Source organism: Copidosoma floridanum, unplaced genomic scaffold (assembly GCF_036245765.1).
Source record: "Copidosoma floridanum isolate Cflo_tuat_1 unplaced genomic scaffold, Cflo_Japanese_pri ptg000006l, whole genome shotgun sequence".
NCBI classification, from domain to species: domain Eukaryota; kingdom Metazoa; phylum Arthropoda; class Insecta; order Hymenoptera; family Encyrtidae; genus Copidosoma; species Copidosoma floridanum.
In genome coordinates, this window is record NW_028321883.1 from 562,784 (window position 1) to 581,291 (window position 18,508).

Here is an 18,508-nt window from a genome sequence, read left to right on the forward strand (position 1 = left end):
GTTTGCACTCTCTGAAAAAGTTTTTTATGTGTTCGGACCAATTTTCTGCTTTTCTAGGATGTCTCACCTTCAATCTCCGAAAAAAATCATCTCGATCGATTCATTAAAGCGGGCGCAATGTTATTGAGTAAAAAAAAAGCATCTTTGCCCACTGTGCGGCGCGGGCGTGGGGGCTAATACAACGACAGGACTTGATGCGCAGCCATCCTAGTCTAGGGCGACGATTTCTTCGTATCCAACACTGGAGGCGGAGGCTAGTTGAGGTCACTGTTAGGGGGTTCGGAGAGTTTGGTAACGTTATCCTGACCGGCGACTGCAACTCCAAGCCAATTACTTAGAGGGGAGCGAAGAACTGACTCCAGGAGGCGGGTGGTGCTGCAGATGACCGCAAGGCTATATCTTATCGTCATAAAGTCTGGAAATTCAGCAACGCTCAGGCAGCTCAACAACTGGGGCACGATCATCGACCTTACGCTAGTGTCGTCACAAAGGTGGCTCGGGTGTCTGACTGGTAGATTCTGGAGGACTACACAGTTAGTTACCCCCAGTATATCAGCTTCATGATGAACTAAGATCATGGTGCTAGCTTGCGAGAAGTAGTTCGAAGGTGTGTCACCAAGTGGAACATGGTAAAGCTCAATCAAGATTCGTGACAGGAAGCCATGGTGGAGGCACTTCTTCCTCCTGTTAACTAAACAAAATCACAAATGTAGACAACGTGGAGCCTTCCGTAAGCAGCACTATGAGACGTGTTAAGAAATGGTATGTCAAATGTAGGCCAGTACGGATTTCACAGGGGGCGTTCCATTGTCATGGTTGTGGCCGAAGTTTTTGAAGAACGCGTAGAGGCCCTCTCATAAGAAGAGCATCTGCGTCCTAGAAACTGTTGGTATCAAAAATGCCTTAAACTCAGCCAAACGGTCTGGCATAACAAGGACTTTAAGGTGCCAAAATGTGCCAGACTATTTTAGAAATATACTGGAATGTTATCTCTAGGATCGAGTATTCCTGTACGACAAGAAGCACGGACCAACAAAAAGGTGTCTAAAGTCGAGGGTTGCACAGGGCTTTGCCCTTGGCTTCGATTTCTGGATCATGGTCCTCGATGAGCTTTTGCGCCTTAAAATGCCTCCAGGAGTCAAGCTGATGGGTTTTGCTGATGATATAGCATTGCACATAAACAGCAACATCTCCAAAAGAGGTCAAGCATAAAATCCAGTGAATGTTTACGGTAGTGTCAGAGTGGCTCCGTGATTACAGTTTTTAACAGACAGAGATAATCATCGTCACCAGGCAGAGAAGGGTGACTTGCGCTTGAACGTTCCGGGTGAGACAATCTGCACGAGCACGGTGGTGCGCTACCAGGGAGTGTGGGTCGACTCTAGGCTCACTTGCTGGGAGCACATTAAAAGAGCAGCCGACAAAGCCGCTAGCGCAGCGTATCAGATCTCTAAGAATTGCGTGCTTTCCATTGCGTGGAGGTGATATCATTCTCCAGATAAGCTTACTACCCCGCGTTGGATGATATCGACGAACACATATATTTGGTATGCGAGGGATGGCACCGCGAGCGCCAGCAGCTAGTCAACAGGCTCGGCATGGCACCCATGCCTAGAAAGATCTCTGATATTCTCAACACCGAAGAGGGACGGAGGGCTGTGAATAGAATTGTCGAGTCAGTGATCAGTCGTAAGAAGGAAGAGGAGTGAGTCACCGTGTGAGACACGGGGGTTGTTGAGTCAGCCATTTCAGATTACAACGTTTCAAGGGCTAGTAAAGTGAAATGCGAACCCATAATACGCTGATTATACTCACTTATCAGCAATAAAAAGCATCAAGCATTTAGTCCTTAGGGACCTGGAGTTATTTTTAGGACTCGACAGAATTTGCACCTCTAGCAACTGGAGGCAAGCTTGTTCGCGAATGCCGTGAGATTCGATGATTTTTCTGGTGGCTCTACCCTGAAGTAATACTAACTTGGTTCTGGGGTGGAACTAAAGCCACGTGACATAGAGGGGAGTAGGATTGGGTACTGGTGGTCTAATAAAAAAGCTCTACTGAGTCTCACATTCCGTAGTTACTGCGGTGTACGTCAAGAAAAAAAATACGAGAATGACAGTAACATACAGTAATATCCTATGGTTAAATGACCTTAATGAAGTCCTACAATTACTTCCATCTTAAGCCTTGGTTAGGACAGAAACGCGATCACTTTCTGTTTTAAAATTGATTTCTCTAAATCTTTTTTCATCTGGACTAAGCACTTTATACTTTTTCAAAAAAACAAATTTTTCGATATACTTTACATGATCGCTCCTATCCTAATGAGAGCTAAAATGTGGCTAGGGCTGTCAAAGCTATTGTTAGCCAATATATTAGCCTTTTATCCATATACTGCAGCTCTATAATATCAGAACATTAAATCATATTGTTTATCAGACAGTAACGTTTATTATACATATAAATGACACAAAATAATTACGTGTTATGTCAGTGGCATTACATGGAAAAAACTGCATCCATTCGTAAAAAAGATGTTTCTGTCGTGAGGAAGTAAGTCTTGATTGTAATGCGAATAAGATCTTTTCAAACTACGTTAGAAATTCTTACGCTAAGATCCTAGTGAGAAAAGTAGTTAAAGTAGTAGTACATTTTTACGATAACAAGATATCTTTAAAAAAATTTCCAGACAGTTGCAATGGCATATAAAAAATGTTTAAATAATAAAATAAGAAATTTTTATAATAATAATTTTGTTACTTAAACTTAATACGAAGAACTACAAATATATTAACTAAAAATTTCATAACATATTGGAAAACTTATAATCTACCTAAGTGTTACAATTACTCCTTATTTTAATGTAGCAAATTTAAAAAACGTTAGCCTGTAAATATTAGAGAAATGGTGACCGTAGTTACTCATGAAAAAAAATGTATGATTTATCACAAAAAATCCTAAAAGAATTAAATTAAAGAGTGGTAAGTAGAAAAATAAACAGCAATAAAAATGGAGCGTGAAACTAAAATACAAAATTTAAAGATATTTATGAACCAATGAAAAGTTACCACAGTGTAATAGTGTGAAATAATACGTCGTAAAGAATACCGAGACCCAATTTCTTTATTAACTAAAACATCCATAGATGTATATACGTTCTGCAATATGCTAAAAGTGCGTGATTAATATCGTATTAAAGTCCCTTGTTTGATAAATACTATGAAAATTTGTGCGTACAGAAAAAATTGCATTGTATATACAGTCAAAGACACAACTTCTTAGAAAAAATGAGCTAAAATTGTTGATAATTTCATTACCCTAACAGTAGTACAGCATTCATACCGAAATTTTTCAAAATGGCATTTAACACTTTTCTTACGATGAAGGTAAAGTTTTGTCACACTGCAGATGCACTTTGCGTCTTGAGACTTCACTTAGCACCCACGGGCGGAAAAGTCTTTCTTCGCCCTCTGGGCGAAAGTTTCCGTACGAAGTATGACTTTCGCACCTTGAGCACAAACATACAAAACCCTTTGTGCCCTTTTTATCTTACTCCGAATGGTACAAAAACTACTATTCTTTAACTCTATTTTTATAGCCTTCATCAAGTGATAATAGTGTCCCATAGCGAGTTTTTGAGATCGTTGAATAGTCAAAGTGACACGATGTCTAATCAGATAAATGAAGTTACTAAATGCTGCAGGTTAAATTTTGGAAGAAACATTTTTGAAAAAACTAGCGGTTTTTTTAAAGAAATAAAGATTTTTTTATCAGCAAGAAGATTTGAAGCGCTTAAAACACAAAACATTTTTTATTGTGCATGTAAATTGGATGTACCCAAACAAAATGTCCGCAGTATTGGTAACGTCTATGACTTTTCATTTATCATGTTAAAGCACTAAAGCTCTAATTCCTTTATCATGGCTTTCACCGGTAGATGCTGATGATCGTTCAGGATGCTATTTTTCTTAAGCGCCTTGTTCTCGGCCATATTCATACCAGCTGTACATATTTTTTTAAATGCAGCCTCGTAAGTAAAGGCCTCAAATATCTTTCAAGTTTGATCAACAAAAAAATTATTTTACAAACAAAATTCAATACTAATTCTTTGCACAAGAAAATCAGCCGTAGTAAAACAAAGTACTTACTTTTGTTTGCTTACAAAAATGTATTGCTTTGCAGCAATCAATACATAAAACTCAGTAAAGGTTGTAGTAAATAGTACTACCTATCTTACTAATACATAAAGCAAAGTCGCTAAAACCATTGTAATCGCTAACCGCGAAAACTACTGAACCGATTTTGCTGAAATTTTGCACACTGATTCATGACACTTCCTAGACGGTTTTGGTATGGTTTTTATCTTGAAATATTAAATAACAATAAAAGTAAATAAGCTCAAAGTTTTGCAAAAATACGCCAGCTTTCCACTTTAGTTCAGTAGGATCTGCTAGGTGGCGTCGACATAAAATCGATGCTACCTGCAACAGAATTGAATAAGTGTGGTTATAACAGGCCGGAGCATCGTGGAAATTTATGTGATCGTCCACTGGCAATTCATCAAGCTGCATCGTGAATGTAGATGATAGTCGTGCAGCTGGGTATCCCGGTTACCGATGGCGCTCTTCTCCAATGAGTAAGTAATGTACGTCTACCATCACCCTGAACCTCCAGGATTGACGAGTGCCACCCATAAAAAATGTGTTGTAACCGATGACGTCTCCGGCGGAATACCCGGAGATATCGAGACGTGTCTAGCCAGAGCATATCCTGCTCCAACCCTTCAGAGTTATATGGCTGAGAGAGCGCGTGGTGGCTCAGTCGGCTAGGTCGTGGATTGACACATGGGTTCGTGACCGTGAGACCGTGGTTCAATTCCCGGCCAGTGCGACTTTTTCGGGCAAGTACCTCTGTGATTTTTCACATGTGCTTTTTCACCACGCAATGCTCCTCAAGGAGGGTTTAGGCGACATTCTCGCAGCAAAAATTGCCTAATTTCCCCCTACCCCCCTCCCAGTAATGGAAGGCCTCCCATCCCTCTTCTGGCCTGGTGCCGTCAGAGAATTTTCTACTACAAATGTAATCCAGGGAGAACAGCCCTGAGGGGCATGAGCAGCCACAACGGCCTCCTTCTCAGTGGTCGTGTCCCCAACGGCATCCCCACATTTTCCCGACTAACGATGAACGGTTGGTGATCCGGGGAACAACCCGAAGACGAGATATTTTTTTATCAGCGGCGTACGTCCCTCGTGTACGGTCTCGATCCACATAGACTTCAAGGGTAGGAGTCAAGCTACCTGCAGCTGGCTCTCCATCATCAAGAATAATAATAAGGAATGACTGGAAATTTTACCACTGGCCCTTTTCAGGGCCAATGTAAGCATTTATGTTATCTACTTAACCATTAATCTCATCGGTCCTTTTAAAGGCCACCTAAGTTTAAATCACCTTGCCAACAAATACATTTTTACAACGATTTCTGGAGACTATTCGTTAACTCAAAGGCTATGTAAAGCCGGCCACTATTGAACAAAGTCAGTCATTCACTGGCAGACGTCACGAGCAGAGTTGTTCGTCGCAAGGCTGGGAACCCCGGTGACCAACGACCCCCTATATTACCCTCTCGACTCTAAGCATTCAACCAGGAAATACCGATCCTCTCCAAGGTTTGCGCTGGGCGAACCTGACAGCTATGAAGAAAAAAAACCTGAGCCAACGAGAGTCTCCAACGGGCAAGCATCACGAACCAATCTGTACTAATCTCTCCACCTTAGATCATTAAAACAACTGAGTCTGCAAAAGAGGTGCTTTAGACACCAACGTCTTCGACGTTATACCAGGAGACGTGAGGAAAGAGCACTGCAACTAGCCCCAAAGCTTCGGACTTTGTAATTTTTCTCCCGATCAGTCTAGGTCTTCAACAGCGGGCCAGAGGAGATCACCCTGAGGTATCCAGGCAGTCACAATTGCTGTAAACTTCAGTCAAGAAAGAGGTTACTTATAAGAAGCTCACCGGTCTTTTTCATAGCAATCGGACGTCGAACTACCTTGCCAACGAATATATAAGAAGGTAACAAAGTGATAGGATATAGCCTTTAGGGGTCACAAAAGTCGCAAAAGGGTGAATTGGAAGGAAAACTTCAAATGTCTCTAATGAATACAATTTTAGGCGTCAAGAAACTGACGCAGAAAATTTATAGAGATTGGGAAAGCAGGCTCAAAATCGACAACTAAAGAATCCATTACGTGAGAGATCAGCTTTTTATTTTACCCTCACAGTAATCTCTTAAATGTTTAAAAATCTAAATTCAGGCTTTTAAATAAGAAGAAAATATATTTGTAGCAATAAAAAATGTAGAGATTAAGCTCCAGGACTTTGTTGCTCTGGTAATAAAGTTGTGAGATAAGAGAAAAAAAATTTGTTTTAATATATATTTTTGGGAGTTTAAAATCTTAACATCTTTAAAAAATAGCCCTTTTCGTAAATTACACAGGAGAAACTGCAAATCAACCGCTCCTTATGGCCAACGATTATTTTATGGCATAAGGAACGCATGGTACTTTTCAGCATAATTATATGTTTTTTAATTTTTACAGCTTATTATTCGACTGAATGAACTGTATGGATTGCGAACAAATATGTTTTTAGTAAGAAGATTTTTGTTCTAAGAAGTGACAGGAATAACCGTAAAATTTTCTGACTGAAAACGTTTCTCATTACATGTCAACACACTACGGTGTTCCATTTAGTAAGTCTCGGGCGAAGCCGAGACGGAGGGCTGCTAGTCTTCCATAAAAATAACGTTATGATTTTGTAGTGCCTGTGAAGTTCGAATGAAAACACACCTCTTTTGTTATTAACAGTAGTGTGGTACATAAGAACAAGAGGTTTTGGAATATGTAAGTTGTCAAACCAAAATTATCACTCAGCGAATCAGTGTCTTGGACAAACACCTCAATCCGAATTTTGCAAAAAAATTTGTCTGACACATATAGAATATAGTACAACCGCCGCTAAGCAAAAATCCAAGTAAATCATTGCATGTTATTATGCCACCGGATGAGAGACGAGGTTTAAACATGTCTACGCCTTCATAACACTTAGTACAGCAAAAAATTATTTACTTTCATGAGCCAGTACTCATAGCAACTCTTCCCCTAAAGAAAAAAAGGCTTTCAACCCTATTAAGACATAAAAAATCTGCATATAATGCAAAAAAAGGTGGGTTACGAAATTCTAGACTAAGACAAACCAAGTAAAGAATTCAAAATGTTTGTTTATTCAATTAGTTAAACAAGCAATGTCTCTTGAATTGATGTATTTTATAAGAAAAAATGACAAAGTACACTCGTAGTAAAATCTGCAGAGGAAACTTAATCAAAAGTTCAAGACAGATGCTTAAAAATCACTTTTATCAAATACACAGTCATGCAAAAGTGTAATCTATTTTAAAACTTAATTAAAAAATCCAATATTTGGGACTATTAATGTTATGTTTATCTGTATCGAATTTAATAATTGAGAATGTATAGCCAATATTTAAATCTTGTACGCTTCAGGTTAATCTGAAGTGTTTCCGGGTGAAACGGGTTTAAAACGTAGACATACTTCAATGTTTAAAGTTTAGAATATACTGTCTGAAATCTGGCATCACCGCACAACTATTTTGTACGAGCTTTTTCTTATTAAACTTACATGCACAATAGAAAGTCGTGATAAGAAATTAAAAAATTATTCCATATAAAACATACTGGAACGTAAAACCAACTTTATCAGAAATATGTAATCTCAACCATACGACACAATATTTTAAAATATTCAAGTAAAAATTTCATAAACTTTCTATCGTTCATTATAATACATGAACGCACAGTACATTTAATTTTTATGACACTCCCAATTTGTAAAGCCGAGTAATTCTACGATATACAGGTCAAGGTGTTTGAATTCCTATAAGAGCCCATATATTTTTAAGTAAACTTTTATAACTCATATCTAAGTTTTTGACAGAATCCCTGTAAAACTTAGGCAAGCTAATGCTTGATAAATTTTAGTTTTACTAGAAAAATTTCCATTGATTTTTAATACTTTCAGATGTCCACAAGAGAACCTTTACTTGTAAAAGTAGAGTACTGCTTGAAAAATTTTATGAAGAAATTGCTGTTAACCCCACAGTAAAATATTTTTAAACTACTTTCAAATCACATAATAATAAAATGTATCATTTTCCGTATGGGCACATAGTTTTTGCACTCGAAAATGTGGCTATTTCTAGTAACCTGCAGAATTTTCTTACATAGGTTATACCAAATTGTTATAAAGTGCATTGGCAGCATTGTAGTAAATATTGTTTACAAGACTCGATAGTAAAAATGTTTTACTTACAATTTTAATTACAATTACAATACAAACAATTTTTTTAAGGTTCTTAAAACCAATCTACAATTCTTATATCATATCTGTGGAATGAAAGTATACTGAACAAAATAATTGTTTTATCATGTGAGATTTAAGATTTTATAGTCAATTGTTTTCAAGTTGATTAGGAAAAATAGCTGAGATAATTTCTGATCAGAAATAAAGTCAGTTAAAAATGCGATGGAAAAAGTTAGTTCAAAACGGAAAATTGGAAAAAGGAAATCATTTATAATTTATTCGAAAATTTTACTAAAAAGTGTCATTACCATTTCCAATTCTTTGCGCAAAGCCAGTACGGCTTTTTCTCGGTCAGACACTAGTTCCTCTAAATATTGATATCTAAGTTTTTTTCTTGCTCTGCATTCTCTTGCACTTTGGCGACTACGTTCTGAAAACATAATAATTAATTACTTTTAAAGTTGTAACTAACTTTTCCTCATAATAAAAATACTGATACATTTGTCTTGACTGATATCAAAAATTAAAAAAGTTAAAATTTAACAAAAAATAGTACTAATAGTAAAAATAGACTGTTTCAATCATTTTTAAAATAACTATGTAACTTAAGTTTACTACTGTAAACTCAACAAAATTGCCACTCTTTAACATAAATAATATACGATTTATAATACAGGTGCAATAAAGATTTTTTTTGTAAGCGCTAAGAACAGCATTAAAATTATCACTTTTAATAATTTCTGTTTTCTCTTAAAATATTAAACCATAACGTATAATAACAGTCTCTAATTATGCTCAATGAATCAATTTTTTTTTAACATGAGTATATAAACAGAAACTAGTAGACAGTGGGTATTTAGGTACTTAAGTATGAAGTAATACTTCTATGACATTGTATGGCAGACAGTATATGAATATAAAATATACCTTTTATAAAACGATATTGTGTACGAAGGTGGTGCAATTATCGTTGGAATGAGTATATCTACGTTAATTATGAGTGGTTGCAATAAATATTTATATTTTTAATAAATAAACAGTTATAAGCTTGGGTACCTAAGTATGAAGTTATACTTCTATGAAATTATATGGCCAATAATACAATTATGACTATTAAAATACCTTCTATGAAACAGTATTGTGTACAAAGGTGGTGCAATTATCGTGGGAATGAGTATACCTACGTTAATTGGGTATGGTTTAAATTAATATTTTAATGTTTAATACATTAACAATTATAAACAACATATTAAAGCATAATACAATATAAATAATATATAGGCTGGCTAGTACTAGACTGTGCGCTCCCATCGAATCTTCCGGTGATTTCAAAACAACTTTTTACCACCTACGCTGGTTACATCTTTAATATCACGCTCATATCTGTCACATACGCTCACTCACTTATTCCTAGTCCATATTGAATACCCAAAATATGATTATATCTAAAAATTAAAAAAAACTATGCTGCAGTACCACTTTTTTCAATAGGGTGGTATTACGTATTAGTGAATGACTCTTGAAGACGTTCATCACTCACAGGTTTGTTGAGCAGGTATTCACATTAAACATATATTTAAAATAGCACAAGAAATACCCAAAAAATTGCAGATTATTTAACTGTATCCTCTTTAATTTGTTTAATTTTAAAAAATCGGAAATGAAAACGTAATCTTATGGAAAAATCATGTAAAATTCCATTTATATAATCTATAGAAATCTTCCAATTTTTTTGGTATAAAAGATTACTTTCAAATAAACATATTAAATTTTGAAATACATTCACAATTTAAATTTTAAATAGATTTAAAAAGAAGGGATCAACCATGCGTAAAAGCGTGTGTGTAAGTATGTCCACATGAGAAAAACAATTGCTAGTATGTTGCATGTATGTGCACTCCTCTTACCGTTCTGAACTTTTCCCTCAGTAACCATGTAAAGAACGTCCTTAAGTAAAAAAATAACGTTTATCACGAATGGCAAAATTGTGAGAGAATAAAATACAATAAAAATAAATTACTATATTTATACTGTACAAAACATTTTTTTATCAATTTTTTAAAATTTTGAAAAAATTGTATTAACAATTATTTATTCATTGACAAAATAGCAAATCATTGATAAGTAAATAAATGATCATTAAATACATAGGAAAGCTGCTCTGCTGAAATATACAAATTTGTAACTTTTCGAAAAAAACTTTTAACTAGAAAAATTAGTTTATTATATTAATTATTATTAAATAAATATACATAAAATTAAAATTTACATGAAAAATAAGTTACGAACTACAAGATGACATGCAGCAATTGTATTTCCTACGTAGAGATCGCTCATAGCAAAGTAAGTAAGAGCCTCGTCTAGTGTGCAGAAGGTGGGGGGGCTCAAATTGTTTTGGAAACTGTTGTGCGCAGGGGACTGGAAGTACATCAAGGATGGCAGGACGAAGAGGGAGTAACATAAGAAATTCACTTTCATCACACTTTTTCTCAAGGGCACCAATCTGAAATCATTGATTTATTCTCACGCATAACGCGCCTATAGAAGTATAACTTCGAAAAAATTCTTACAGAACTTTTTCTTTGTTGAACTAAACAAAAGACAACAATTATTTGAAGTTTACTTTTGATTTGCTAATTTCTAATTAATTTCTTACCTTTGCCATTGGGGCTGTTTCCTTTACTACTACGGCTGCTCTCCCGCTAGCAGCATGTGCATAGCTAATGTATAAAGAACAGTAAAGGCAGAACAAAAAATGTGTGTACTGCGTATGGAGTCAAAAGAAAAGATAAAATGTAGGGAAGCGAGAAGCAAGAGAAGAGAACTATTAGTATAAGTATTCATGTCCTACTAACACTTGAGCAGATTTCAGACACGGTACGTATTTTAACACGAAATATATAACCAAAGACCTATTCACTTTATACGGTGCTATTGTACACAAATTTTGATCTGCCCCAGATGGATCTATCAGTGGAAATAAATATACATACATAGATGTATATTATTGTTAAATGTACTCAAACTCTATCCATTTCTTACATTTATTCATCGTCATAGCAGATCAAGCAACTGCGATGCCAATCGGTTGGAAAGTTTTAAAGAAAATAGCCGTTTTCTCGAGCCGATAATTTTAATACATGGTATGAAATCATATAGTACGAGTCGTTTTGATGCAATCAATAGGCAGCTGAATCCCATGACAAGTTAGGCGTCAGATCAGAACAAGCATATCCACGGAGCTGGATTTCTCCGTTGCAGAATCGTATTGGTGAGCTTACATCTCAGATAGCTCATATGAAGCAGGAGGCAAAAGAGCGTAAAAACATAATAAAAACTGCTCACTTCGCAACGGAATACAAGTCAGTCAATGACTGATATTTATGGGGAGGCAAGACGCACGTCATTGAAAGCTGCTAGATGCTTTGCGCATCGGGGCAGCTGCTAGATCATAGACGACAGCGATGCAATGATGTCAGCAGAGGTTCTATGTCTAAGCTTGAAGATCACTTACGTGTGACCAACATTTGTATCCACGATAGTAAACAAGTTAACAGGATTATCTCATGCTTGCTGATTCACTTGCGTTTTCTATTAAACTGCTCGCTTGTCAGACCACATAGTGCTAGAATGTTTAAGGGGCTATAGAAAAAAATTGTGGTCAGCTCCACTGAAAACACAGTTTATTACATGTAAGTAGTGCCGTACCTCTTTGCGCGCTAACGTGCCAAAGCGAGCTTCAGGTGATAAAAAATATTTATATAGAAAATGTCTTTATTCAATATGAGACAGTTTTTACTCGGAATACGTGCAGTAATAAGGAACTAATAGCATACATCTCTCATTTTTATAATTTTTCCAGATCCTAATATTGCTTCCGTAATAGTATAAGGAGCATTCTTCGATTCCTTTCACCTTACATATTTATTGATGTACTCGGTCTGAAGAATTCTCGGCCCCTTGAAATAATTCCGATGGGGATTAGCAAACAGTTTTCAAGTTAACCTACTACTTCAAGCTTTCTATACACTTTTTCAATGTTTTTACCTGCAAAAGAGAAAACTATTTTAATTTCATCGTATTTTACTTAAAATACAAATAATTACAAACCGTCCTTATGATTATGGATACATTTAACAGTACAATAAATATTATTTAAATTTCTTGACTGGTTTTATAAGTTGACTTATAACAATGCGCCTTCTTAATAGAGCAATACTTTCGTGGTTTGTATTATTGTGTAATTAAGTGTTATTTGAAATTATGTGTGCATTAGTATCATATTACACTAAGACAATACTAAGAGAATTAAATTTTTTCACATAGTTCATCATGAATATTACCAAAAGAAGCTTAGAGCACTAAGAACCTTATGCTTACATATAAATTTAAAACATAACTGATGTCAATTTATTTAGAATCCTACTCTTAATTGAAAAAAAAAATAAGTGTTAATCAATCGTATATAAAAAGTCCATCTTTTTGAATCCTTGGAGGTTTGGAAAAACATATGAAAATATCTATTTGAAAGTAAATACTCAAGTATGTACAAGGTCGGTGGAGGATGGTAAAGTGTATTGTTTTTCACTGTACTTCCACTGTCTGCGAGGAATATTTCTTAAAAATTGACATACATCACAACGTATCCATAAAGAATTTATCAGAAAAATTTTTATTGTATAATTTTATGAGCTCCATGCCTCATCATTGATAGTTTAAGGTAGCACCATCGATACTCAAACCACGGTTCAGATTTTAATGTTATTATATATTGATGTAAAAACGACGCGGTTACAATTTTGTGAGGATACACCACATCGAAAAGAAAGTAATGGACATTGGTAGAATAAGAACATGATGACAAATAATGGAAAATTGGTAGAATAGTAACAAAACACATGTAGAATTTTTGGCTTAGTTTAAGATTTTAATCAACCAAGCATGAGAAAAGAGAGAAATAACAGTTAAAATACATTGTAGTTGTCATTGCTAGTTAAGTATTGTTGCATTGTTAGTACTATCTTACTACTATCTTAACACAGCGAAATATTAATACAGCATTCAAATTCTTATGAAGTTTCTTTCTTCTTATTAATCCATACTCTTTCTTCTTATTAATCCACGTAAATTGCATTGTTAAATTCAGTGTTACAATGGTAAAATATGAATATCTTTTAAGAAATTCAGCCGTACTTTTTGAAAGCAAGCAAAAAGTAATAACTGAAGAAAATAGAATTTCAAACACAATAAAAAATTTCAATAATTATCAACTGCTTGGTTTGGATAAAATAAAATTGGTGATTATACAAAATCATTAGTGTATAGGTAAATAAACAAATGCAACTGAAATTGACCTAAATCCTGAAAACAAGTAAGAAATATTAATAAATGAAATTGACAAGTAATTAATCTTAGTATTTTTAATTGAATTGTGTTTTGTCGAATGGTTTTGTGATAAGGCACGTCAGTTTAACTTACATTTATAGACTGCCATAACAGCCATTGTAGCTTATAAATTGTAGTGGCAACAATAATGACGATAATGAAAACCACACAAAATACCCCAATAATTCTATAAAAATACCTTTAAGCAAATCTATAGGTTAGGGAAGTTTGACTTTTTCAAGGGAATTTTTTAAGCCTTTATACAATGGCAAAATTATTCTTCTTGAAAAATTTGAAGCCTTGCAAAGTACTGAAATTGTACTTATACATGAACAAAATTAAATTGAGTAGTATTAACTTCCGAGCCAAATTGTATATAAACCTTAGTATATTAAAATAATGCCCTAATATGGGTATTAACTTACCACATAGCAAAGCATTAGCGTATTTGCTACAAGGTTTGCACTAAAGTAAGCTACGCTAAAAGCGAAAAAAAACTTTACCATTTTCAGATTTCAATTTTAGAACTTTGCAAGTCTTAAAATTTCTTAACAAGAATACATTTTGTAGCCACTGTATAAAGAATTCAGAAATTACTTAAAATATATTAATTCAACTCATCAAACTTCCCTAAACTTTAAGAATAATACCATTTCTTTATATTTGTTCGAAATAAATTAATAAAATAAGCTACCGTTTATATTAGGAAGTGCTGGATAAAAATCAAGAACGTAGAAGGTAACTGCAGTGTACTTTAATAGTTAGTAGTTTATTGATCATGTATTCATCTTTAAATTGATAAAAGAAATCTACTTTTATACAACCAATTACAATACTACATTAATTTGTACAAATATTTCGTAACTATGGCTAGCTTAATATATTTTTATGAATAATACAAATAAGTTATTTTCAATGTGTTCGTTTTTTTCAATATTTTTTTTAAATTTAGTTTTTTTTTTTTATATTACTTACTACATACGAAAATCCCAAAAGGGATGTGCAAGTAACTGAGTAATTCGTGTTTTTATTTAACAATTTCCTAATTTACTACTACTAAAAATATTTATTATTAATGGTTGATTATAAATAACTTAGATCTCCGAGTCAAGGGCACTCTAAGAGCAGTTAATGTTTCCTATCTTCTTGATCAGATTATGTTGACACGATAACTGTGTTACATGATTGAAGTTTTAAAAAGCTATTATACTAAACAATATAACAATCACTAAATTTCATAACTGCGTTTCTTACTCATGATCCACAATTAAAAAAATTAAAAACGAAGTTACATTTTAATCGTCCGTCATCTTATACTCTATTGTAATTAGTAAAAAATCAAATATTTTCTACAGTTCATTTGTGTTTACCACCTATGGAAACTAAGATATATTGTAAAGGTGACTGTAATTGTCATTTTACAAATATTTAATTTATAGCTGATAGCCAATTTAATTGTTAATAATCCTAAATATTATACCGCCCGTAAGTCTTAAGGTATAAAAAAGCTGAGATAATAGATGTTTAAGAAAAGAAAGATAACAGTCTCAAGGAAATTTTCTTTTTTTATTGGTGTGCGGAAAATTCCAAAGAAAGGAAAAAAAATTAATATTGGTGTTGAAGTAAGTTTTATATATTACAATGAGAAATTAAAAACATTTTTTTTTAATTTATCAAAGTTAATGAGGTAAAAATAATTTCACCTCAGATCAAAGTCATTTTACCAACTCATGTTGCTTTATTTCATATCTTACACAACAAAATACTCAAGTGAATCAAACTCTAACACTACACTCCACGATTTGAGCAAAATTATTTATTTGCGTGCGTGTAGGCAATTTTATCCATGCTAAGCAAGTTTGACTTTCTGTTAAAAGTCATACTTCGGGCCGGAGTCGGGGGGCAGAGGGGAATACTTAAAATGTAAGGGGAACTGCGGAAGGTGAGGGAGGAAGAGGGCGGATTTTATTTTTGTAAAATATTTTTTAATGGGTTCATTTAATGGAGAATGATTAAGATTTTTTCCTTGTTTTGAGTAGGCGCTATACATTATTCAAAAATTTTGAGGGGGACGAGTGACGGCAAGGATTTTTTTGACTGAATAGGATCCTAAAACTAAACAATATGAGATGCATGCATATACTTACATATACATACAGTCCCTGTCTCGGCTTCGCCCTAGTTTTACTGAGTAGAGCACCGTAATATGTTGACACATAATTCTAATAAATTTTGTTTGGAACCCATGCAGTTTTGGTTGAATAATAATATGTGCGAAAGATTAGAAGAATATAATAATGCTGAAAAGTACTATGCATTCTTTACGCGACAAAATGGTAGTTGGCCCTAAAGGACCGTTGATTGGCATCTTCTCACGCTGTAATCAATAAAAAGGGCTGTTTGTTAAAACTGTAAAGATTTAAAACTGACAAAAAAGGTTATGAAAATATATTTGTAGTAAAAGGTGCTACGGTAGCACCAAGTCGGTTAGAAGAATAGCCACGAAACCCGAAAAAACGCCAATTTTTTCGTGACATTAGGAAATGCTATCAGTTCAGGGTGGAATTCCACGTAAGCCGCTTGTCTATTGGAGAATAGTGTCATCGGTAGTCGAAATACCCAACTACACGACTATCAACTCTCTTCTTGACGTCCTGTCGGTCAACAACTGAGGTACTCGACCATTTACTCCGGGATATTATAACCAAACCAACTTACTTTGATTGCAGGCGGCTGCAAATTACTTCGACGCTATCTAGCGGATCCTACTAAACTAAAGTAAAAAGCTAGCGTATTCTTGCAAAACTTGGAGCTTATTTATTGCTTGTTGTTACTTTGTTGATTGTTCCTAGAAAGCCGTCTAGGAAGTGACAAGAATCAGTGTGCAAAATTTCAGCAAAATTGTTTCAGTAGTTTTCGCTGTTTGTGATTCCAACGATTTTTGGGATTTTGCTTCACATGTTAGTGAGATGGATAGTGACTTATAATGATTTAACGTGCTTTTAAGATGTATATATTGCGGGCTTCTGCTTCTATAATGAAGGTATGGGTAGGGGAGTTGCAATCAATCTTCGAAAGAATATGCGTTTTTAAAAATCTTTAATTAACCTGAATTTCTGAGATAATTGAAATTGGATTGGAAGGACAGCTTGAAGAAAAATAACGATACACATTGTTAAGAAAAATGAGCAATTTATGACTTTAATCAGTAAATTAATGAAAAAATCATCAACAGTACATAGCGTTACAAAAATTGGCTTGGAAACAAAAACAGTTGTTATTTTAAAATGTCGAGGTATGACGATTAAGTGATTTGATACCTCCTATTTTAAGAACTATTATTCTTGCTAGCATCATATTAAGCTTAATCAAATAGAATAGGTTTAGTTTATTTGTATTAAATTATAATATCAAATAACTGCTTACGAATTACAGTTAATACTAAATAACGCTTTTATTCAGTCTTTAAATCACTGTTCTAGTATTTTAGTTTACATTATTCTTCAATCAACATAGTCATAAAACAATATACATCATAAAATGAAAAATTACATAGTAGTCTTCTGTCACTGGACTAACATTAAAAGAAACAACAACAAAAAAACGCAATGTAATTAATAACTCGCACATATTTTTTGGTACCACTTTTAAACAACATATCGCATTTCGGTTGTGCAAACAATAAAGTTATACGGAATTGTTACCCAGTAGTAAAGGAACGATATCACGTTGAGGCAGCAGGAATCAATAAAAATTCGCACTCGGACTCACAACGAATAACGAACTTCAAATAAAAAGTATCTTATTTGTGCTCATAAAATCGCGGCTCGCACGCTTACGGAGGCACCACCTGAATATAATTAATTAGACAATTTCGAGTTTTGCCCTCCTGCGGCGAGGACACGTTTTTTAAATCCGTTTTACTAACTATCACGAGATATGTGAGTAACGCACTCACCCAACCACTTAATCAGTACCTCCAAAAGAAAAATCAAGGAAAACACAAAAAAGTAGTTGTCACTCGAGCTACTTCCACGTGGTGAGATAATACTAAACACCAACAAGCTACTAACTTATACGATCAATCACTTCCAACAGTACGTCCCACACCGTTCTTTTGGCTTTTTTTTCTCCTTTCTTATCCAAATGGCCACCCTTGTCGCTGTTCGTGTATTCTCTTGGCGGCGTGTGCCGATCCGCAAACCGCACCACCATTTTTTAGCCACACACACCATTGTATGAGCCTCATATATGTCCTGAAACTCTACACAATATATGTATCTTTCTATATTACATAGTTGTTTTCGTGAAACATTCCACAGAAACTCGTCACAGCCCTAATATCTCCCTATAGACCTCCGTTGATCTCCCACAGCGACCCACAAAATATGGTATAATTCCGTCTTTTTCTCCCACATCTCAGCTTAGCTTACTTATTGTTCAGACTTACCACCAGCCCTTACAGTCACCTCAAAACCCATCACATACCCTCCACCATCCTTGCAGAACATTTCTTCATCCTCCACTTCCCCCACACCATTTTTATAGAGTTTTACTGACACCCTACGTATCATCACGGACCCTGACACCTACATACTCACATATGTGTATAATTATTTATTAGCAATGTTTAAGTAGTTATACAACTCTAAAAATAAACTAATCGATACATGTATGAGCGTAAGTAGACATTATTAGCTAATATTACTTATATATTTCTTCCTATATTATAAATTTATTTTTTGG

At 34.5% G+C, this 18,508-nt stretch overlaps 1 protein-coding gene across 1 annotated transcript in view; it reads right to left on the minus strand.

Annotated features, from left to right (window-relative positions):
* REPTOR-BP (REPTOR-binding partner) overlaps positions 1-18,508 on the minus strand; it is a 248,075-nt gene that overhangs the window by 55,078 nt on the left and 174,489 nt on the right. Inside the window, exon 3 of the mRNA XM_089598322.1 lies at positions 8,686-8,807. Coding sequence (XP_089454448.1) covers positions 8,686-8,807 — 122 coding nt within the window. The remainder of the gene's footprint in view (positions 1-8,685; positions 8,808-18,508) is intronic.